At 38.4% G+C, this 25,501-nt stretch overlaps 1 protein-coding gene across 4 annotated transcripts in view; it reads right to left on the bottom strand.

Annotated features, from left to right (window-relative positions):
• slc8a2b (solute carrier family 8 member 2b) overlaps positions 1–25,501 on the bottom strand; it is a 125,702-nt gene that overhangs the window by 19,544 nt on the left and 80,657 nt on the right. For 3 of the 4 annotated variants that reach the window (XM_056238603.1, XM_056238607.1, XM_056238606.1), the window contains exons 2-6: positions 16,445–16,918; positions 9,824–9,961; positions 3,711–3,938; positions 2,160–2,504; positions 571–1,026 (exon numbers count right to left, since the gene is read on the bottom strand). In XM_056238603.1, coding sequence (XP_056094578.1) covers positions 571–1,026; positions 2,160–2,504; positions 3,711–3,938; positions 9,824–9,961; positions 16,445–16,825 — 1,548 coding nt within the window. In that variant the 5' untranslated portion in view covers positions 16,826–16,918. Of the gene's footprint in view, positions 1–570; positions 1,027–2,159; positions 2,505–3,710; positions 3,939–9,823; positions 9,962–16,444; positions 16,919–17,002; positions 17,155–25,501 lie in introns of those variants that run through there. The other variant, XM_056238605.1, reaches the window with a different exon arrangement.

The raw sequence follows: 25,501 nt of genomic DNA, 5'->3' as shown, positions 1-25,501 counted from the left end.
TCATCTACACCAGCTTGGGCCATAGATATCATGTAAAACAAACCACTGGTTTCTGCTGGACCAAACTTTATGTTGTAGACATGTTCTGAGAAAACTTACAAAGAAAGAATTGTGTAGTACTACGAAGTTCATGCAAATACTTTTCATGATCAATCATTGGTGACACTTCCGAATATTCGTATACTTGAGACCATCCCAACTTCTTAACCAGCTAGACCAGCTTGGACAAGATTTTGAGCATAAATGATCAGTTTGGACGAGGAAGAAACCATGTAAAAACCAATCTACCAGTTTCTGCTGGACCAAACTTTATGTTGTGGACATGTTCTTAGAAAACGTACGGAAAAAGAAACATACAGAACCACAAAGTTCATGCAAATACTTTTCATGAACAATCATTAGTGACACTTCCGAATATTCGGATACTTGAGACCATCCCCAACTGATTAACCATCTAGACAAGCTGGGACCAGATAATGAGCATAAATGATCCGTTGGTGCAAGATATAAACCTTGCAAAACCCTCTACTAGTTAAAGCTGGATTTTCAAGCAATGTTTTCTTTTCTCACCTTAATGTCTTTCCTGGTTTCTCCAGGTTTGAACACCAGCGTCCCTTCGCAGTACTTATAATCTGATCCAGCGTTGGCTGTGCCATCTTCTGTACAGTAGTCGATGTAGAAAGTGCTCTCCCCCAGGCCTCCTCGACACACCACAGGTATCATGACGGTGCCGCAGTTCTCCATGCACTGGACAGACGCGGTCTCGAAGGAGATGTGGCTACAGACGGCCAGATCGGTCTCCTCCAAAGGCTCGTTGCCGCCCACCACAACAGTGCGTCGAGAGTGATCCGCCGTGTGTTTCTTCAGCACATTACCGGCCCCGATCATCATGCGTGTGGCCTGGACACGATAAAAGGCACGGCTTTTCTGCTGATGAAGGAGGGCGTAGTAGTTGGCCAAGTCTACCAGCTGATCCAGCTCCTTATCTGGATATTTCTGCTTCAGGTCCTTCAGGATACGGATCACCTGCCAAGCAACATTCAAAGGTCAAGAAGATATAGGCTGTCTGCTGCAGTTCTGCAAGTCCAATTTCATTTCTGTCATAATATACTCTCCCTCATGCTATTTCAAACCTGAAAATAGCTGTAGCTTTCAATGCTCATATGACTCAATCTGCCAAGTTTTACGTCAATGACACCAACCAAACAGAATTGGTTCTCACAAATTGTGATTCAAATGCAGATTCGATTTGAGACTTATAGCTGAGCTGAGGGAAAGAACTTAAATTTCAGCCTGTTCCTCACGTTAAGCTATCACTATACTACAGGAGGCATGGAATATAGCACCTTAGCTGTATGGACGTCGCTTACAGTTATTTTGTACTTTTCTGGAGTTTCGCAACTGACACTTTGACGCTTCAAAAAGGTTCATAAAGAGATCGTAAAACGAATCCATATGAATTGAGCGGTTTAGACCAAATTTTCTGAAGAGACTCGATCGCTTTATATGATGAACAGATTTAATTTAGGCTTTTATTCACATATCAGCGAATATAAACAGAAGCTCAACCGAACATGCTTGAGACTTCAGTTTACCATGTGTGAGTTGATGAATATTTATATGTGAATAAAAGTCTAAAATTCAATCTGTTCATAATATAAAGCGATTGTCTCTTCAGAAAATGTTGGACTAAACCGCTCAAATCATATGGATTAGTTTTACGATCTCTTTATGAACTTTTTGAAATGTCAAAGTGGTAGTTGCGCAGCTGTCAATGGAGGGAAAGAAAGCTCTCAGATTCAATCAAAAAGATCTTCATTTGTGTTCCGAAGATGAATGAAAGTCTTACGGGATTGGAAAGACATGAGGGCGAGTAATTAATGACAGGTTTTTTTACTTTTGGGTGAACTATCCCATGGTTATAGGTTCCATGTTTATTGAAAAAATTATAAAACAATTATATTTCAGTGCTTTGGCATTTACTCTGAAAACTTTGGTGTTTTCTCTCAAAACTTTTGTGTTCCGCTGAGAAACTTTTTAGTACAGTGTCTTGGATTGTCAGGATGAAAAACATGTCAAACAAGGTTAAATCTAAAGTTCTGTGAGTGAGTATCAATGCATAAATGTTTGTTTAAATGAGTGCATGTGTCTTTTCTCACTTCTTTACGGCTCTCGTCCAGCTCCTTGGCACCTTCCATGTAAACGGTAGTGCTGTTTGAGTTGGGTAGAGTTGCCATGGTGCCTGTTGTGTTGCCGGTCCCATCCTGGTAATGTTCCTGTGTGCCGATCCCTATGGCTCCACCCCTCAGTGGAAACTTGCCGTCCATCATCATCTCCATACCTTTGGGGGTCAATTCCCCCTCTGTCTCAACAACAACACCTGTTCTCTTGTCGGCACGGTAGCGTTTGGACATGTACTTGTAGAAAAGGAGGCGCCGGTCAGCGATCCACGCCAGAATCACACAAACGGGGAAATAGCAGAGAGTGACAAGAGCTTCCCATATCTACACACACACACACATACACATCAATACAGCAAACACACAAAGTAAACAGACCAGAGATTAGTGCTTTGGAGAGAAAAGACCACTGCAAACAAAAGGAAAAGCAAAGAAAAACAAACAGTCTGATATGAACCAAGCAAAGAGGCACTTCTAGCTACATTAAACAGACAAACAGCTCGGTACCTGCTCACTTCACCATTACAAATGACTCAATATGGTCTTGTTGTCTGAAGGACCAGTAGATAAACAACATTTATAATCATTTTGTGTGACTTATCACAGAGTGTTTGTCTCACACAAAATGAACTTGTATATATATATGAGTAAATCTGCCAAAAAACTTTTCTTAGTCACATTTCAAGCTAAAATCAAAAGAAAAAAATAGATATTATATATATATTTATTAATAAAATAAAGTCCTTTTCTATGAACAGTAAGATTTTTTACATTGCTTTGTATTATTTCATGACGATCACATTTCAGTGCCAAATTCTCATAACTGTAATATCTCCAGAATGTTACTTTTGAGTTTTCAGTAATTCTCAATATTCTCAATGGTGATTCTCATTAGATTCTCATTAGTGTAAATCGTTACTTTTCACATTTCAGTAATGAGAACGAGATTTTTTTTTAACATTTACTAAAGGGATTTGCACTGAAGTTATCATAATTGTCATGAAAATAATGTCACAATGCAAAATATCTTTAATGTTCTCTAAGACTTTGCATATCAATTGCATATCAAGTGTAATTTTTTTGTATTATATCCATAAATATGCATGTAGTATATGTTACTTCGCATTTAACGAAATTGATGTGTACATTTGAAAACTGAATAAAAACGTGCTGATTTTAGGGATGAAACACGACAGACCTAATATAGTTTTGTGGGATTCACACACGCACGCACGCACGCACGCACACACACACACACACACACACACGCGTATTGATTTTAATACCCTACAAACTGTATATTCTACTCCCTAACCCTAAACCTACTATCACAAAAAAAACATTCCGCATTTTTACATTTTCAAAAAACATAATTTAATGTGATTTATAAGTTGTTTTCCTCATGGGAACCAAAAAAAAGTCCTGTAAGGTAAAAATATTTCTGGCCATCCTTGTGGGGTAAACGTAGGGTTTACCATGACCACACACACACACACACACACGCACGCACACACGCACGCGCACACACACCTCCACGACTCCAGGTGAGATGACAGCCAGGATCAGGTAGAGCCAGATGTAAGCGAAGATACTCCAGAACGCGGTGATGAAGAAGACTCTCAGATGTTTAATCTTCCTCACCTCGCCTTCAGGAATCACCCACACACAGATTCCAATGATCACAAACATATTAAAGGCAGCGCTGCCCACAATGGTGCCTGGACCCAGCTCACCGGACTTAAAACCATGACCACACACCTGAAACACACAAAATCACAGCCAATCAGAACACATCTGAGCTTTAATGTATACAGTTGCAATGTGGAGCAGCAGTGTTTTGGACCAAATATATTTTGTGGGTTAGTTTAAGTTTTAGGGATTTTGTTATTTGCATTAGTCATTTTTCTCTCTTTTTTTTTTAAATGTAAACAAAAACAAAAAAAAACTAATTAGCCCACAATGCTATAGGCTCCGACAATAGATTTAAGTATGCAATAACAAAACTGATTGAAGTTTGGAAGATGATGTATAAGGTAATAAAATGCAGAAAGGGGTTGAGGCACAAATTAAATAAAAAGGCTGGATCTATTTGCAAGCAGTTTATGTTTAATAAAAACACACTAAAATAAACACTTCTCAAATACAAAGCACAGCAAATAGAACAACCACTAAACCAGTAAAGAAAGACGAGATTGGACCAAGAACATAACAAACACATGATTATACAGTATATACAAACGTAGATCAATAAAGGAAACGAGAAACAGGTGCAGAGAATCAATCAAACAATGAATCACCATAGAAACAAAGCAAACACAGGAAGTCCAACTCAAACAAAACTCAAACACGGACCAGATATGACAATGGCTACTCTTAGCTTTGCAGCTGTTCATTGTCAACAAGTAAATGGTAATTTCATCTTGTAATGTAATTGTAATGCACTTTTCCAATTAGTTCCAAGTTAGTTCCAGTTTCCAAGTTGTAATTTCACACTTTCCAAGTTGAATGGAGCGCAGCGTTCGGCTTAGGCAAACATTTCAGCGTTTAAATGCTTCAATTAAATGACAGAATAGACAAAACAATTCAACAGCAGACGAATTGTGTCACTTTTCATCTTCAACATCAGATCAATGAGAAATGGGTGTTCATCAGATTCAGTAGCATTCAATGTCACATTCACTGAATATCCTTGAAAATGAAGCGAATGTCCTTGGGGAAGATAAAACAAGAAAAAAGAATGAAATAAAAAGCACGCAGGTGTTGGATATCTATGCTGGGGATCTATCACTGATATATATATATCTAAACCAGGCGGCGAACCTTTGGGATCAGCCTGTGACAAACAGATAAATCAACCAGCGCCTCCTTTCCAGCTGAGCTTGCAATGAGATTTCACACTTCTGATGCCGAAATCTGCCTGACTGCATCTCCTTCACTGCAATGTTTCAAGATGAACGATGCATTGTGATTACGTTGTTTAGATGCGTTTGTCGTCCAACAACAATCCCGCTGTGTACGTGAAGCCCTTGAGTGAAACACAGAGGCCTGACGGATGTCCTAACACATTAGATCAAGAGATTCAGAGTGACAAACAACGTGGAGAGACTAATGCGTGGCAATAAAGCTGAGCTGGAGCTCCACTGACGTGCTAAATGTTGGCCAACTCAGCGGTGAGCGTCTCCCGCAGGCACAGTCACACAGATCGGAGAAAGCGCTTGATTCCATGCGGTGGACGACGAGGAACGAACTAGGAGCGTCTCATTAATAAACATGATCCGGACCCTCATTAGCGAGAGCATGCATCTCTCGAACCATGACCATCTTAAAGTGCCAAGAAGCTGTTTGACCCATCAAAATGCTCTGACAAACACATGTTCTGTCCTGTTTTTGCAAACATACTACTGAAACAGAAAGTTCCCTGCTGAAAAATAACGAAAAAAAAGTGTGCAAAAGCTGGGAGACCAGCTAAGACAGACAAACCAGCTTAGACTGGTTTAATGGTCCAATATCCTATACGTCACATCAGTGTTATTTTAGTATCATTGATACTGTTATAGTTTTTGTTAATATACTGAATTAGACTTTATTTGTATATTTTCATTTTAGTTAAAGGCAGGGTAGGTAAGTTTGAGAAACTAGCAGAAAACTGCTGGATTTTGAAAGTATCCAACAGAGAAACTCCCACCCCCTCCCTTCTGGGCTCCTTCCAAAGCCACGCCCCCAAAACACATGAACGCGTGATGCCGACCGCTCAGCTGGAGGAAGCGTTTACCAGCGCTGAGCGCAGTGCATGGAGTGACATCACCTTTTAAGCCTTGTTTGCCTGCGCTGACTGTATATGCAGGTACAGGTGGTACTGGGAATTTTGACTGCTCTTTCTCTGCCATAATTGTGAGACTTCCTAGCTTCCGGCCGGTACGTGCCTCTCCTCTTTCGAAATGAGCGAGTCAACCGGGCGCGCGCATGTGGGCGGCTCCTGTAGCAGCAGGGGTGGTAGCCATGGTAGCGAGGGAGAGTGACAGTCGCCCAGCCAATCATTGCATTCTTTTCCGAATGGAAAGAGTAGCTCCGTGTTTATTGCAGCCCTGAGAGGACTACAGACACTCGATTTTTATACTCTCCTTTTCAGAGTACTTACATTTTAGATATGTATTGGTATATAAAGACAGTTTAAACAAATTTGGGGAAAAGTGTTTCAGAAACAAACTGCCTACCCTGCCTTTAAAGTTTAAGAATTTTATTGTGCTTTTGTCATTTTTATGTCTATAGGTACGCTCAAGTCATGTTGTAACTACCGTAATTACGAGATTTCAACTTGTAAAAAGCGTTCACGTCCTCGTAGAGCTCGTAATTACAATTTGTAAGCTGTGAATTTTCCGAGAGCTCCTACTTGAACCACATGAACGCTGTACCACCTGACCGCGTTGACATCTCGAAATTATGGTAATTGGGATATGGCATTTCATAGTCGAATCTGATTCGTTAGATCTTGCCGTAGTCGACTGATAGTCGAACCTTTTTTTTTTTTTTTTAGATAGCAGCCAGACGTTCGGTTGAATAACTGTTTGTCTGTTATAGGACAACTCGCTCTACGTTTATTTAAAATGAACAGCAAGACAACTAGAAGTGAATGTGCTTAACATTAAATGAATCCTTAACACAAAAAAAAACAAAAAAACGTTGCAATGAACGTGCTTTGTTTTAAATAAATCACACACACAGTAAACAAAACAAAAAAACTTTGCAATTTAGACACACGCAAACTGCGTGCCGGTGCGGTGAGCCGTAGCCTACATGCTCGGGCAGATTCGGCTTGAAGTCGTTCATCCTCGGATGCGGCGTCGCGCGCGCTGTTACAAAAAAGCTGTGCACACAGCCAAGCGAAATGGGGTCTTGCCGGTCTTGCGCACCCAGCGCGTCATTTTTTTGCCGTCCGCACCTTCGCGCTTGTGCGGACGCGTCGAGTATAAACAAGGCTTTACTCCGTGTCAGCGTGCGCTCTGATCGGTAAAGGTGCACAGACCTCTCCCGAATCATCTCCAGCATTCAGCCTCCGAAGCACCACTAACTCCGCCTCCTTTTCCCTCGTAAGATGATATTAGTATTTAAACATTCTCTATGATAAAAATTTTTTGTAAAAAATATTTTAATAGCACTGTTTTGGTGGTTATAGAGTTCTAATGACGGTGTTCAACTATAACCGTCGGTCTCACGGTTATATAATAACCGTCACACCCCTATTGGTTACATAACACTTCCCTACTATTCGACTATGAGGTTCATAGTCGAATCAGACCTCTCCGAATCGAATCGTCGAATCCTCGACTATTCGAAGTCAGCCCTACAGCATATATACAGTAATTTTTACACAACAGGAATGTACTAAAAATGGAAAAACATTTTTCGCGTACAGATGACAACGATGTCAAGACAGTTCCCATTCACATGGAGCTGCAAAAACGACTACAACTGTTGTATTCTGCTGCCAGGCCAGTAGTTGGCGATGTAACGTTGTAAAGAAACACTATGCACCTGTAGACTGAACACGTAACGCATGCGCAAGACATCACCGGTTTCAAAAATTCACATTTTTGTTGATTTTCACAGAGACAGTAACGGTAAAACTTGCACTTTGAAACCCGTTATCAAAAGTTTGCGTTTTCAGGCCCCCAAAAAGCTGTTGTGTAATGCCTAGTTCACACTACATGATTTTAAGCCCGATTTAAGCCCGATTTGCAAAACGTTGAGCTCGCCGACAGGTCAGGGTGTTATCGCGTGCAAATCGCGGGGGATTAGCGGGCGATGAACGCTCGCCAATCTGTTAGTATGAAAGAGCCAACAACGCATCAAAGACGCTCGCAGGCGTCTCGCAGACGCGTCGCCGAGCCCAGAAAAATATCTAGCATGCTAGATATCCAGAGCTGTCGCACGACTCAAGCTCACGTGATGTCATGAGCTACAGCCGATCAGAGCAAGGCATGTTCGCGTGTTGTGTTCTTCCAGAGCCCGTCTAACGGAGAGCCTTGGCACTTCCTATTAGCCCCACTGTGTATCATATTGGTTGCAGTTCCATTAGAATTCCACTGGAGGTGATCGCGGGCGAGTGCAGAATGAATGGGAGTCTATGGAGCTAAACGGCTAAATGTATCTCTTTCTCCTGCTTGTCGTTGAATCAACATAGATTTTATTGTTGATTCCGCAAGTTCAATATAGATTATAGGCCAAAAGTCGAATGAACGAGTACTTATGTCCTTTCGATTATGTACAGGTTAGGCCGTTGTTGGCCGGAACACGCTAGCATTCTGCTATTATGTGATCTCATCACATTTTTGAACGGATTTTTAGAACAGATAAGTGAACTTAAAAATGCAATTTTCAGCTGAGTGTATTATCTTAGCCCTCCCTTTTGAATGCAACTTTCAAATAACTTGACAAAAAATTACATCCTGAGAAAAGTGGATTTCTGGGGGTGAAACCCCATAGACTCCCATTCATTCTGCACTCGCCTGCGAGCGCCCCCGCATGGACAGAGACGTGTTACTGCAGCCAGTCCAGAAACCGGACGTAACCAGACAGTGCCAATTCTCTTCAATTAGACATTCTCTGGTTCTTCTTCGTCTTCTTCCCTGGGTATTGGCGCGCGTGCTGTTTCGCGTCATTTCCGGTTCGTTTTATCGCGTGATTTTTCGAGACAAAACGTGGTTTGTAGACAAGATAGAATCGTAGGGTGACAGAGTTGTTGTCAACTCGTGTAGTGCGTTACCTCCTGTTGCGGATCAATCACGTTGTGTCGTGTGGTGTGAACAGCAGCTCAACAACTTGAACACTCCTGATTTCACAGAGAGCAAGTCATGTAGTGTGAACCACATAGTTCCGCCCGACGTTTTAAAATCATGTAGTGTGAACTAGGCTTAAATGAACGGTCAAAACGCATAAAAAGTTTTCCGTTTTTAGTTGAAATCAGTGTGTAAACGGCCCCTTATTCTGGTTAAGTACATCAACTTGAACAAAAACTGAACAAAAATAAGAAATGTTGCCTTGTCAACTAAAGAAATGTATAAAATTAATAAAAATAAATAAAATAAAATAATATTAATATTAAATAATATTAATAAATTTAAAGTTTTCTAAATTTTATTTTAGTTAATGTTATTTTTCCAAATAATGAAAATGTTTTTATGGGTTTAATTTGAGCTTTAGTTAACAATAATAACCATGCATCACAGCCTGGAAAAATTCATGACTAGTGTAAGTACTTTTGAAAGTTTCTTGTTTTCTACAAACATTTTTATGTGCCCCTGCGAGCAAGACGAGTCACAATATTTATATCAATTTTCCCAGAAAGATAGAAAGATTGTAAATTTTAAAATAAGCAGCTAAAAGGCTAAGCTAAAGCCACAAAACATATTTTATTTTCATGAATCTATAAATTATGGATGGATCGTGCTTCAATGCAAACAGAATGAACAGACAAAGCACCACCTAAATTATGAGTGGTAATGTTGCTAATGAAATAGTAAAACCCCAGGCTACGCTAATGAGGGTTAGCCATCTGCTGTGAATGCAATTAGTAGTTAAGCAGTTAATTGTCACAAAAAAAGGCTTCCTAACTAGTACATTTGTCATTTTAAAGGCTCACCCACCTCAATGACTGACAGGAGAATTTCAGGGGCGGAGGATCCAAGTGCCATCAGGGTCAAATTGGACACGGTCTCGTTCCAGATTCTCACAGTGGCCACCGACGTTTCTCCGCTGGGCATAGTGATGGTCACTTCTTTCTCCTGGGTGAGCAGAAGGGAACATGTTAAGGATACAGACAGCTGGTCATTATTGCTGACTAAAGCCTGACAGGTTCTTGCAGCAGGGTCGTGCACCAGTTAGAACGTAATTGAATTTGAATTGAGGAAGCAAACAGAATGCAGAAATGCAGTTCAATTTTAAATGTATGGGGGAAATGGAATTTTCAAAATGAAAAAATAATTAATTTAATATTTAAACCATCAAAATATGCAGAAAATATTTTACATAAGTATATACACTGCCGTTCAAAAATGTTTAGGATTGTATTTTTTTTTTTTAAAGAAGTCTCTTCTGCACACCAAGGCTGGATTTATTTGATTACAAAAACAAACCGTAACATTGTGAAATATTATTACAATTTGAAATAACTGTTTTCTATTTTAATATATAATAAAATGTAATTTATTCCTGTGATCAAAGCTGAATTTTCAGCATCATTACTCCAGTCTTCAGTATCACATGATCCTTCAGAAATCAGTCTAATATGATGATTTTTTGCTCAAGAAACATTTATTATTAGTATCATTGTTGAAAACGGTTGTGTAAAAAAAAAATTCAGGATGAAAAACCGCCAAACTGTATAAAAACCCTGAGGCACAGACACAACCATCATACTCACACTCCACAACTCAATAATGCGCCGCTATGCTGTCAGATCATAATTCTGGTATGGTGTTTTTATTGTTTGCACTTTCGTTGCACCTGAAGTCAGTCAAACTATCATGGTTCAGTTGTTTCTTTTGAGATAGAAGAGTTCAAGTCTAGTTTTTCTGCCTGGTTTGGCCTGGAGGCTCTAAAGTGTGTGTGGCACAGCCTCTGATCCAGTGGAATGCAGGGCTGGAAATACTTCCCTTTATTAATTTGCAACTCGCATTACAGGAATTATGACTACCCTTCAGAATGATGCATCTAAGGCAGTCTGTGCCTGGATGGGTGAGACGCTCAAGTCAAGAAAGGACTGCTGATGCTGGTCTACAACACAATGCATTTTTTTATTTTATTTTTTACGATTCAGTGCTAAAACATGCTAAAAGAAGGTAGAGATGTGTTAAAACATGCTAGCAACATGGTAAAACAGGCTAGCAACGTGCTAATTCTAGCTAGCAACATGTTAAACATGCTAATTCATACTAGCGATGTGTTAAAACATGTTATCAACATGCTAATTCATGCTAGCAATGTAGTAAAACATGGCTTTAACATGCTAATTCACACTAGCAATGTGTTAAATCATGGTAGTAACATGTTAATTCATACTAGCAATGTGTTAAAACATGTTATCAACATGCTTATTCATGTTAGCAATGTAGTCAAACATGGCAGTAACATGCTAATTCATACTAGCAAAGTGGTAAAACATTTTATCAACATGTTAATTCATGTTAGCAATGTGATAAAACATGGTAGTAACATGCCAATTCATACTAGCAAGGTGTTAAACATGTTATCAACATGCTAATTCATGTTAGCAATGTGGTAAAACATGGTAGCAACATGCCAATTCATACTAGCAAGGTGTTAAAACATGTTATCAACATGCTGATTCATGTTAGCAATGTAGTCAAACATGGCAGTAACATGCTAATTCATACTAGCAAAGTGGTAAAACATTTTATCAACATGTTAATTCATGTTAGCAATGTGATAAAACATGGTAGTAACATGCCAATTCATACTAGCAAGGTGTTAAACATGTTATCAACATGCTAATTCATGTTAGCAATGTGGTAAAACATGGTAGCAACATGCCAATTCATACTAGCAAGGTGTTAAAACATGTTATCAACATGCTGATTCATGTTAGCAATGTAGTCAAACATGGCAGTAACATGCTAATTCATACTAGCAAAGTGGTAAAACATTTTATCAACATGTTAATTCATGTTAGCAATGTGATAAAACATGGTAGTAACATGCCAATTCATACTAGCAAGGTGTTAAACATGTTATCAACATGCTAATTCATGTTAGCAATGTGGTAAAACATGGTAGCAACATGCCAATTCATACTAGCAAGGTGTTAAAACATGTTATCAACATGCTGATTCATGTTAGCAATGTAGTCAAACATGGCAGTAACATGCTAATTCATACTAGCAAAGTGGTAAAACATTTTATCAACATGTTAATTCATGTTAGCAATGTGATAAAACATGGTAGTAACATGCCAATTCATACTAGCAAGGTGTTAAACATGTTATCAACATGCTAATTCATGTTAGCAATGTGGTAAAACATGGTAGCAACATGCCAATTCATACTAGCAAGGTGTTAAAACATGTTATCAACATGCTAATTCATGTTAGCAATGTGGTAAAACATGGTAGCAACATGCTAATTCATACTAGCAAGGTGTTAAAACATGTTATCAACATGCTGATTCATGTTAGCAACATGCTAAAAGAATATTTCAGATTTCTGCACTTTCATGCATAAAGACAACAAAAACACTTGAGATTGTATGTTTTGGCTTTTTCAAAATGTGCACAATAAACAGGCTCAGAGATGTTTAAAAATGTTAGCTCTTCCTTGGCTAATACACCTTCCTTGGCTAACATCTCCAGACTATTTTTGGTGGTCTCTGGTGCTGTTTTCACACTTGCATTTCCCATGACCCTGCAGACAAGGATGTTTTGACAAGGGTGTATGAGATTCTTTCTAGGGAACACTTTGATTAATGAGGTAGACTCAGAGCTGTTAGCTTTGATTTGGCAAAGGAGAGAAACTCACCAGAGAGAAAGAAAGCGACTGACTCCTTACAAAAGAACTCTGTTAGCCAATTTAGATTAACATTGTGATGCTATTATGTTTGTGTTATTTTATCAGTGTTATACTATTATAGTTTTTATACATATTTTGAATTGGGTTTTATTTTTTCATTTACATTTTTTTAATTATTATTATTAGATATATTACATTTTAATTCATTTTAATTAAAGGATTTGTAATTTTGTTGTGTATTTTTGTCATTTTTACAATAAAAATGTCTATATAGTTTCTTAATGAATGTCTAAATTGAGTTTCTAATCGTGCTAGCAACATTCTAAAACTTGATAGGAACGTGTTAATTCATGCTACCAACATGGTAGTCATGCTAGCAAAGTGTTAAAACATGTTAACAACATGATGATAATATGTTAAATCATGTTAGCAACATGCTGAAACATGCTAGCAATGTGTTAAATCATGTTATCAATCAATGTATTAAAACATGTTAGCAATATGTTAAATCATGTTAGAAACATGCTAGCAAGAGGCTAATCATGCTAGCAACATGTTAAAACATGCTAATTCATTTTAGCAAATGTCCTAAAAAATGCTAACAACATGATAATTCATGTTAGCAATGTGCAAAAACATGTTATCAACAAGGAAAAAATGCTTACAGCGTGCAACAACATTCTAGAAACATGCTAATTCATGCAATGTGCTAAAACATGGTAGTAACATGCTTATTCATGTTAGCAATGTGCAAAAACATTTTATCAACATGGTAAAAAATGTTATCAATGAGGTAAACATGCTAATTCATGCTAACAATGTATTAATCTTCTACAAACATGTTAACAAACTGTAAAATAAAACTAGATACATGCTAAGACATGCAAATCACATGATAAAAGGAAGCTATAAACATTTCAAACTTTCAGAAAAGGCTTTGTAAAGACAATATAAACGTTTGTCCCTGCAAACTTTACTATAAACTATTATAGTGTTTATTAATGTTTTGAATTAGCTTTTATTTTTATGTTTACAGTTTTGAATTTAAGTATAACTTCAAGTAATTTTGTTATGCGCTTTTAGCATTTTTATTAGTTTTAGTTTTTGAATATTTCTATAAAGCTTTAATTGATTTTTATTTCAGTTTTGGATATATTTGTGACTGTACGTATATCGTGATGGTGCAGCATTTCTCAGTCAGTTTTATTGCATTCCAGATTTTTTAATGAAATTATTTTAGGATGCTAGCTGTGTGAAAAAACATTTGCAACATCTGGCTATTTCAAATTCAGAAGTTATGCATTTAAAGCTAGAGATTTTGATTTATTTGCTATTTTCTGGCTGAGAAACTGAAACTAAAGAATTGAAGGAAATCTAGCCTCCTTTATAAAAGCATTTTGGCTAATTTTCCTCTTCCGACAGGTTTATGGCGCATGAGTCAGTGGAGGTGATAAGAGTAGGCGATATACCCTTGACAAGTGTTGACGAGTCAGGCGTTTTAGCAGAAAGAAAGAAAAAAACATCAAGCACACTGCAAGCATTTGCATCCCATTAAATGTTCAGAGGCTGGAGAAACAGTCACGATTGTTTTTATTTTAATAACGCCAATTACTAGCTAAAGTCAAGCTCAGGTGAAGGCTATGCTTTTAAAAGAGTTCGCCCAAAAATTAACATTTTGTCATTGTTTACCCGGTCTCACATCATTCAAAACCAAACATATGCAGTTTTTTTCCATAAAACAAAAAGGAAAACTTTTTTATTAGTCTTCACTTTGCTATTTTATATATGATAACATTACAGAAGACAACAAAAAAAAAAACATAAGAATAAAAATAAAAATTCTTCCTATGACCCATGCACTAAATTCCAAGTTTTCTGCAGACATACAATTACTTTATTCTATAAATGAATCTAATTATAGGGTTTTCGCAAGTTTCATAACCAAATGCACCAGTTTGAATAGAGAGTGCATTTTCAGTGAATACTTACTTAAATTTCAAATTTGACAAATACTTTTATCCAAATCAACTACTCATTTACTGTACATTGCATTCAATTTGTCCAGTTATTAGATCATGCACTCCCTGAGAATCGAACCCATAACCTTAGCGTTGCTAGCGCCATGCTACCGTTTCAGAAGACTTGATATTCAGAAGACTTGACTTCATATGAGACCTTTATGATGTTTTTAGTCTGGCAATCATGGTCACTATGAACTCTTATTAATATTCTGCATGTAAAAATGCTTTAGTGAAAAAAAAACCCCAGCAGCATACGGGTTTTGAATGACACAAAAATTAATGTTCAACAATATCGTTTGGTTAATGAACCCAACAATAAAAGCTCCAAGAACACCCTCACATTATATTAAAGAGGCCATATTATGACCTTTTACAAAGTCTCGGTTTTGTTTTTAGGGTCTACAAGAAAAGGTTTTCATGCTTTCAAGTTCAAAAACACATTATTTTCCCATACTCTCCATTGTTGTAGCTCCTCTCTTCCCAGTCTGTCAGTAACGCTCTGGGGTGCGTTTCCCGAAAGCATCGTTAGCCAACTATGGTCGCAAGTTCTGTCGTTATCAGCATAGTTCAACGAGTCGGTGTTTCCCAAAACCATCATTCCAACGAACATTCGCAAACAGCATTGCAAAGTTGTGTGTTAGGAACGACAGCTCTCGACCTGTGGTTAGAAGCAGAGTTTCTAGATGACATGTGGACTCAATAAATCCTTAACTTGAGCAAAATAAGCAAGCTGACATTCAGTACAACCTTGTGTCGTTTATTTAGAATCCATCATTTAGTTTGTCAAGAGATTTAAAGCATCGTTTTTGAAGACTGCGCATGTGCGAACATACTCTACCACGTAAGAACGAGGCTGTGATTAAATCTGGAAATAAAGAGAAATAACTGAGAAAAATGAGAAATAGTCCTCAGATGCCATGTCTGTAATTTATATCAAAACATCTAGCGTTGATTTGATCTCAAACAGTTTCATTAAAATAAGTTATTACTCCACCACATACGTGACGTCATAAACCAATGTGGTAGAAGAACGACCACTTTGCGACAATATGGTTTCGGGAAACAGTCGTGACTAGCTAGTTGATTTCTTCAACGATGCATAGTACTATGCAGCGAGTTACGCCGTTGTACGGGAAACGCACCCCTGTTTAGTTCCTGTCTCTGTGAAGCCCCTCCTTCTGAAAGCACACTGTGCTCTGATTGGTCGGCTGGATCAGTGTGCTGTGATTGGTCAAGTGCTTCGAGTGTGTTTGGGAAATGTCCCACCCCTTACCATAACCTCCAGTTTTAACACACTAACTAACTCAACCCGACCCCGCCCCTTTATTCAGCGTATGAATTATTTAAATGAGGAATATTGTGACGTTTTCGTTCCCGGAAGAAACTCAAGACCACAATGGAATCAGAAACAGTGACACTGATATAGAGAAGAACTCCTGATGGAGGGACTTTTTCATGCTCAAACAGAAACATTACACACAAAAGAGAAATGAACATGGAAAATAGCACAATAGGTCCTCTTTCAATTATTTTACTGCAAGTCAATTAACAGAGGCATGAAATGCAACTCCTAAAGAGAGGCATAAGAACTGTTTTCCTTGGAAAATGATCATAAATCATAATTTTCCTCTTTATGGTAGACGGGAACTAGGTGACAGCGATTTTGCAGTTATTGCAAGATTATCAAGATTATGCAGATTGAGAACATTGTGTGCAACTCACCTGTGACGTGATGACCTCGATGGATGCCATGAATCTGTCAGCGATGATGGACACTCCCAGAAACATGTACATGAGTGTGGCGAAATAGATGACGGCCCGCACGATCTGCTCTCCGAGACTGGGATTGACAGGCATCCATACGGGCAGGACGATCCCAGGCCTGCACTCGACAGGGTCGCTGCACTTTTTTTTAGGAGCGGGTCCATCGATGTCATCGGTCACGTTATAGGAGAGCTCTGAGGGAATCGCTGAAGGAGCGATGGAGGGCGGGAGAGACGGTTCTTCACGCTGGGATTCGGGAGAACAGGATGGGGGCAGAGAAAGGACGAGGACGAGACTCAGAACGAGGATAGAAGAGCGTCGAGAGGAAAACGGTGCCATGATCTCACCCCTCAAAAGGCTTCTGGAGTTCAGCGGAGGAGAAGAAATAAAGGAGGTGATTGAACACGGAGAGGAACCAGCCCGCCAGGGGACCTGGGGAGAGAAGAGGGAAGAAAAGAGACTTTAATGGCAAGAAAAGGCATCTGTAAATGTCATCATCAGAAAAACAAATCTCACGCAGCTTGAGAAGAACAGCACTCGCAATCCAACATAAATATCTCCAGGCTGCAGCTTTGTGCGGAGCAGCTCCTGCTCGCTTTTATAGCGGAGTAAATCAAGTAGATGATTATAAAAAAAAAATATATGAGATGCAGCAGAAACAGACCTTGGTGGAAGAATAGACTGCGTAGGCAATGAAAATGATTGCTTTCATTAGGTGAAACACGGTTACAAGGACAACAACAAAAAACATACTGCTGATGATAATGGATGGGATATTTTTGTTTTTAAAGAGCTTAGCAACGGGATATTGAGAAGGGATGGACAACTCAAATAAGAATGAAATAATAGTGTAAATGCTGCCAGGACAGAGGATTATGTCCTCCGCAATGTCTCGGAGAGGGACATCTGTGTGTGCAAGGCTTTTATTAACTCAAATGCTCAAAAACCTTCCTGTACTTTCACAGAGTCAAGCAAACACACACACACACACAGGAAACTTTTAATGCTCAGATGTTGCTCTTTCATAGCTTTAGAGACTGGGCCAGATTTACTAACAGCTTGCGTCAGCACAAACACTCTTTTTGGCATTGAAAAGTTACTAAAGTCACGCTGTGAAAAATTAGCGCTGGAAAGGCGAGGACAGGGTTATTTCTGTGGCTGAACTTATTGCATATGCATTTGTAGGAGTTTCCCTTTCAGACGCAACATTTATGGGAGGAGAGTATTTAAATGAATCATGCATGGTGATTTGGACGCCATTATTTACCGCCCCAAAAAACTGTAAATAAAAAGGTCTAATTTGCGCTGCTCTTGGTAGATTGTGTTGGTCATTATGGAAATGATCCGGCCGCGTCTGTTCTCTAACTCGCGTGTCGTCAGTTTATCCCGGGCAGAACTTTCCTCTCCCATCGGCACTTTATGGGATTGCCCTGTTTAGGCTTAATTCAGACGCTAATTTGCCCTGTTTAGTAAATCTGGCCCTAGAAATGGAGTACTCAGTTATGTTGCATTGCAAGCATCAACTTTGTCTCAGATGTTTCTTCTCAAATAAAAAACTAATAAAAAGATTGTTGATGAACATGAAGTGAATAGAGCTATTAAATCAATGTGGATATCCATTCCCAAATGAAATTGAAATATTGAGAAATAAGAGATGTCATTTGTGATTTTATATGAAAAGCAAGCATTTCTGGTCGAACTCTAACTTTTTTTGTACCAGTATTATTTTAATATTATTTATATATTATTATAATATTTATGAATATATCGAATTAGCTTTTTATGTTTTCAGATTTTATTTAAATTTAGCTTCAGTTTTAATTTTTGAAAGGTTTGTGATTTTGTAAAAAAAATGTTTTTATATTAATATTTCAATACAAATTTCTATATACAATAGCTATACTTTATTTACATTTTTTCAAGAACAGTTTTAGTAGATTTTACTTCTGCATAAACTTATTTCAGTTAGTTGTCAAGGCAAATTTTTCATTTACATGTACGTTTTTTAAGTTTAAGTTTTCCATCTAAAATGTATATTTTATTTTATTTCAGCTTTATTTGGATTACCACAGTTTTTTAAAAATAGTTTACTATTTACTAACTCTAGAGGAGACGCATGTGAGATTATTGGGTGTTTTTCCCAGGAGAAACATCTGAGAAGCAGAAGAATACTCCCTATGTAATCTAATTGTTGTCTAGGAGAAACATTTTAGACATTAGAGATTTCATTAGTGATTTTTTCTTTACACACACACACACACACACACACACACACACACACACACACACACACACACACACACACACACACACACACACACACACACACACACACACACACACACACACACACACACACACACACACACACACACACACACACACACACACACACACACACACACACAAATGCTGATTTATAACACACAGTGAGTGCAAGCGTGCACTGCTCTCTCTCTCTTTCTCTCTCTTTAAATATAATTTAACAGATATTCAGATTTTTCTAAATTCAGAGCACATTATCCATACTCACTCACTCACCCTTGTTTTTCTTTCTATTGTCTCTTTCTAAATGGCCTTATTCCATCACAGAGTAGCTCTGTGTCCAAAACAAAGTTTGAACTGCTCTCCCTTCTCTCAGTCAGAATACTAAACAGCGAGACAGAGCCGCATTGTGCTCGTGTTTCACGCAGTGATGGGTTGCACGGAGGATAGTGGGTTGCCCCCTCATTTCCCCTCATTAACACAGCATCTCTCTCTCTCTTGACGTAACAGTGTTCGTATGACTGCCGGCAAAGACTGAGTCATAATACAGCATGAGCTAAAATAACCTGGATGCAGAAACTGCCTTTGTCTCTGCTGCAAAACCACCTCAGGGACAGAACCGGCACTGAACTCATGCTTCTTTTAAAACGGCGTATTAAAGGAGGTATAAAACATCTGCTTTGGATATCACAGGAGACTGTGAGGAGATCATGCTCGCTGCTTATGAGATGATGGAATGAGAGACACTGAGAGAGAAACAGAAAAACTGATTGCAATTCATTTCAAATCAAACTTCAAACTCGAAACTGAGCCGCAGGATGGGTATATGAGACGTAAAAAGGCACATTAAAACAAGCCATCCATCCCGAAAGTATGAGCAGCAGTAATAATGAATGATGCTTGCCTTAGCAAACAATAAAACCTGATGTCTTTATTGTTTGTACATTCTTAAAAATAAAGGATCTTCATTGGCATCTTTGAAACCTTCAACATTCCATTGCGCAGAAAGTTATTTATAGTGGAAAAAGTTCTGATTATTAAAATGTTCCTCACCATAAGGAGAAAAAATGTTCTCTTGAGAAAGGTTCTTTGGGGAACCAAAAATGGTTCTTCTATGGTGTCAGTGCGAACGCCACCTTTTGGAACCTTTATTTTTAAGAGTGTACATGATGTATGTTAAAGAGGACCTATTATGCTTTTTTTCCATGTTCATTTTTCTTTGCTCTGCAAATTTCCAAAGCACAAAGACACTCTAGCAGGAGTTAGTCTTTATATCAGGGTCACTGTTTCTGAACTCCCTGAAACGCCTCCATTGTAGTCTTGAGTTTCTTCTGGGAACGAACACTTCACAATATTCCTCATTTAAATAATTAATACGCAGAATAAAGGGCCGGGGCCTGATTGAGTTAGTTAGAAGTGTGCTGCAACTCGAGGTTATGGTAAGGGGCAGGACATTTCCCAAACACACTCGAAACGTTTGACCAATCACAACACACTGATCCAGCCGACCAATCGGAGCACAGTGTGCTTTCAGAAGGAGGGGCTTCATAGAGACGGGAACTAAACAGAGCGTTACTGACAGACTCTGAAGAGAGGAGCTGCAACTATGGAGAATACGGGAATATAATGTGTGTTATGAACATTCAAGCATGAAAACCTGTTCTAATAGAGCCCAAAAACAAGACTTTGAAAAAGGTCATAATAGGTCTCCTTTAATGTTTTTGCAATGTTTGTCATGCTAATGAAGTGTTTTGAAAGGAGAGAGAGAGAGAGAGAGAGAGAGAGAGAGAGAGAGAGAGAGAGAGAGAGAGAGAGAGAGAGAGAGAGAGAGAGAGAGAGAGAGAGAGAGAGATTGGCAGCAGTGTGAGAGTCCGGCTCATAGATATTCCCCCCACGATCAGGCCGTTTCAATAGAGAGCCACTGAAGGGCTGGTGAGGTGCGATACATCACAGAGAAATGAAGCAGAAAGTAAAAACATAAAACGATAAATAAAATATTGGATTGAAAGCAAATATTTCATATTCATATGTCGTTAACATGTTGGGTCAAATTTGACCACAAAAACAACAGGAAAAAAAACAAGAAAATTTGTTTTGCTTAAAGAAAATAAAGCATATATTTAGGAGCTTTTTTAGATTTTATTTTGTAAAATAAGTTTGCCCACCCTGCAGATTATTAAAAGAGCATCAGCAATTTACTTATGGACGCACATAAAAACTGCAGCTCCTCCCCTTCAGTCAGTTATTGTTCAAAACCATATTTTTACATTGCAACATTTTTTTTCAAAGTCAAGTCTATAGAGTTCTATATGGAACTCTAGAGTTCTTTACTCAATTTTAAAGAACCCTTTATGCCAAAATAGAGAAATGTCTTAAATTATTGCATAATACTTTCATGTTCATGTTTTACTTTTAATGATTAAATTTTTCTAGTGATTAAGTAGGTTACGAGCTGCTTTATTCATAAAATGTAATATACAAATTGAAAATTAATTAAATTGGTTACACTTTATTTTGATGATCCCCTATAGACATTCGTAACTTGTCAACTAACACTCATTAGAGTATTAGTAGACTAGACTGTTAGGTTAGGGTTAGTTGTTTGGGTTTGGGTGAGTAGAATAAGTTGACATGTAGTTGCAAAGTTACTTACAGTAGAAAGAATGTCTGTCGGGGGAGCATTTAAAAAAGTGTTAGCTAAAATTAAGCAGAGAGTCTACTAATACTCTACTGAGAAGTTGCAAAATAGTTTGCAAAGTTACTTATCGTTAGAAGAATGTCTAAAGTGGCCCATTGAAATAAAGTGTTACCAAATTATTTAATTAAATCTAAATCTATAAAATCATCTCATGATGGGAACCCCTAAAAGGTTCTATGAAGCGCCTGACAAAACCCTTTAAAGTTTAATATGGAATCTTTTGTGGAATCACAGAATGCAAAAGTAATAGTAAAATGTAAATTCCCAAACACTCGGCTTGCCTTCCATTGAACGATTCTTAACTGTCATGAAGCAAGATATCAGGTTTCAGAATATTTATTCTTACATTTTTTATTTTAAATTAGGGACCTGGACAGGGGATTCACCATAATGCATCCTCTCTCTCTCCCTCTCTCTTCTGTCACACATACAAACATCCCCACGTGCGCAGTGATTCATCCATTTAGCTGTTTCAGCAAGTGCACTCACATGCCAAAGCCAGTGCGCACTGACCACAGCACACATATTTACGCACACACACACACACTGATGCAGCATTTCTTTTCAGGCTATTCTCAAACACATAGAAAAGTTCACTCTTACATAAACAAGTTATGTGCAACTATTCAAACTAGCACTGATAGAGCACTTACAGCCATGGCGAGGCTAAACATAATTCTTTATTCTACCAAAATGCTTTCTGGAAACACTCTGCCATGGCTCATTTCAGCCGCTGACCTTGAGCCATCTGATAAACATGTGCCTGCTTGTGTAGAAATGAGAAACTTGAGGCTTTTTCCTGTTTATGCCCCTAAACTCACTACAGACTTCATTCACTACAGAAACATTCAAAAGAGCTTTTACTTAACTAGTTTCCATTTTGTATCTTACTGGATCAATGTACTGATGTATCTTCTAGTTATACTTCTGCGTATTTTGTACTCCATGCCATGAGAAGCCGCGCTTGTTAAAATGTATTATTGTTCATTTAAGTATTAGGAAAAAAGAAAAACAATGCATTACCCACACATGTTGCTGTGTGATGTTGAAAAGCAGCATTATCCATTCATATATTTAAAGACACAAGAATAAATGGTAACGCTTCCTTTTACAGTACAGTACTTACGTGTACTTACAGTGTACTTACCTAGAAAGTACTGGCTAATATAAGGTAAGTACATGGGTTAGGGGTAGGTTCAGGGTACCTAGTTATTACCCAGTAATTATAGTTACTATAATAAGTACATAGTAAGTACATGGGTATCAGGACTGTAAAAGGAAGCGTTACCGAAAAAATATAAACAGATTCTGTTAAATGTTGTCAATTGCCACAGAAAATATAAAGAAATAAATAAAAATAATCTTAAAACAGCACGGATTTAAAATTTGCAACTATTCTGAACTGTTCTGAAATTATAATCAACAATACTTACATTACACATGTTGACATAATACGCATTTAGCCAATAATTTTTCTTGAAGCATTCGGATGAGATGGAACTTATCCAGATGAAATCTCATTCCTACCCTCAGATATCAGGGCCGCTGTTCAAATGAAAGCTACAGGCCCGGCGTGCATCACTGAGCATGTCAGTATACATTTACTGTGTGCTTTTAAAACGCACCGTGACATTTTACATTGCTGATTCTAGACTTGTAACTCAATTTAACCTTTCGAGTACAGAAACACATTACTTTAGCAGCATCTTATCATCGCTGAAGGAATCTGTGTTGAGAGATGGGAGAAAGCTGAAATGCTTACAATTTGAATACATTTTTAAATTATAAATTATTTTAAACCAGGTTCCTATTTACTTCTTAGGGTCATCTAAGATGCATTTTCATCAATCTGATCACAAGTGGACGACGCTTAAAGTAGTCACTTGGACTATTTTAACGATGTTTTTCATAACTTTTGGGCCGGTCAGTTTCGATCCCTTAAGAAGCCTATGGAGGAGTGATCCAGCTCTCAGATTTAATCAAAAATATCTTAATTTGTGTTCTGAAGATGAACGAAAGTCTTGCGGGGTTGGAACAACATGAGGGTGAGTAATTACTGACAGAATTTTCATTTTTGGGTGAACTAACCCTTTAATACAGGTGTAAACGGGGTCTGAAACGTTTTGAGCTTGTCCATCTTTGACCACTTACAGAGGTAGTCAAAAAGGCGTACTCATGTGGCTGAATGTGAACATCCAAAAGACCGTGATTATAATGGGACGTGTTGTGAGAAAGCTTACCGAAACAAGGCATTCAAACTTTGGTGCGTTGAACCAAAATACGAGGATTGCGAACGAAATCGCAGTTGCCATCTGCATCAAGTGTTGGGTGTAATGCACTAAAAAGTAAGCAATTACAGTAATTTAATTATATTTCCTTTGAAAAAGTAAAGTAAGGGATTACTCTTAATTTTTCTGTAATTAATTACAGTTAATAAATTTACTGGATTTAACATCATAGTTTAATGTCTAATATAATGTTAAAATGTGGATGGCAGTGTCACCGAAAAGTGGAGTAAATTAGATATTTAACGTTGTTAATTTATTATATTTGATTATTTATTCAAAACAGAAGCCAAGGAGCATGACATCAAATCCTGCTGCCCATTTTGCAGGGTCTGAAATCATTTTGCATACTTAAAATATGCGTGACTGCCCTTTGAGCCTGTGCACATTGAGACACCCCACAGTTATCTGTCCCTTCACTGGACTGTTTATATATTCAATCATTTCATTTGGCAGATACTGAAGTGTTTACAAAACAAGAACAAGCAGCTAATGTCTCAAGTGAGCATGTCCTGGCTTGATTTCAGGCAATTAAAATGAGAAGCGGTTTCCTCTGATTCTGCTGAGGATTCTGGGAAAAATCCTGATGTTCCTTCAATAATTCTTATAACATGGACGTCTGCTGTCAATACACGACCTTGTCTGCTGTCAAGAGTGCATTATAGTTGAATAGCATCTAATGACAGAAGAGTGTCTGATAACAGGAGCGTATGATCCTGGAAGATCATACGCTCTGAAGGAAGAGTGTCTGATGAAGGAAGAGTGTCTGATGACGGAAGAGTGTCTGATGACAGAAGAGTGTCTGATGACGGAAGAGTGTCTGATGACGGAAGAGTGTCTGATGAAGGAAGAGTGTCTGATGACGGAAGAGTGTCTGATGAAGGAAGAGTGTCTGATGAAGGAAGAGTGTCTGATGACGGAAGAGTGTCTGATGACGGAAGAGTGTCTGATGAAGGAAGAGTGTTTAATGAAAGAAGAGTGTCTGAAGAAGGAAGAGTGTCTGATGACGGAAGAGTGTCTGATGATGGAATAGTGTCTAATGAAGGAAGAGTGTCTGATGAAGGAAGAGTGTCTGATGACGGAAGAGTGTCTGATGATGGAATAGTGTCTAATGAAGGAAGAGTGTCTGATGAAGGAAGAGTGTCTGATGACGGAAGAGTGTCTGATGACGGAATAGTGTCTGATGACGGAAGAGTGTCTGATGACGGAAGAGTGTCTGATGAAGGAAGAGTGTCTGATGAAGGAAGAGTGTCTGATGAAGGAAGAGTGTCTGATGAAGGAAGAGTGTCTGATGACGGAAGAGTGTCTGATGATGGAATAGTGTCTAATGAAGGAAGAGTGTCTAATGAAGGAAGAGTGTCTGATGAAGGAAGAGTGTCTGATGAAGGAAGAGTGTCTGATGACGGAAGAGTGTCTGATGACCGAAGAGTGTCAGATGACGGAAGAGTGTCTGATGAAGGAAGAGTGTCTGATGACGGAAGAGTGTCTGATGAAGGAAGAGTGTCTGATGACGGACGGAAGAGTGTCTGATGACGGAAGAGTGTCTGATGAAGGAGGAGTGTCTGATGACGGAAGAGTCTCTGATGACGGAAGAGTGTCTGATGAAGGAAGAGAGTCTGATGACGGAAGAGTGTCTGATGACGGAAGAGTGTCTGATGAAGGAAGAGTGTCTGATGAAGGAAGAGTGTCTGATGAAGGAAGAGTGTCTGATGACGGAAGAGTGTCTGATGACGGAAGAGTGTCAGATGACGGAAGAGTGTCTGATGA

This window comes from Rhinichthys klamathensis, unplaced genomic scaffold (genome assembly GCF_029890125.1).
Source record: "Rhinichthys klamathensis goyatoka isolate OS25496 unplaced genomic scaffold, OSU_Roscu_1.1 h1tg000527l_1, whole genome shotgun sequence".
Taxonomy (NCBI): Eukaryota; Metazoa; Chordata; class Actinopteri; order Cypriniformes; family Leuciscidae; genus Rhinichthys; species Rhinichthys klamathensis.
This window is presented reverse-complemented; position numbering and strand designations above follow the sequence as displayed.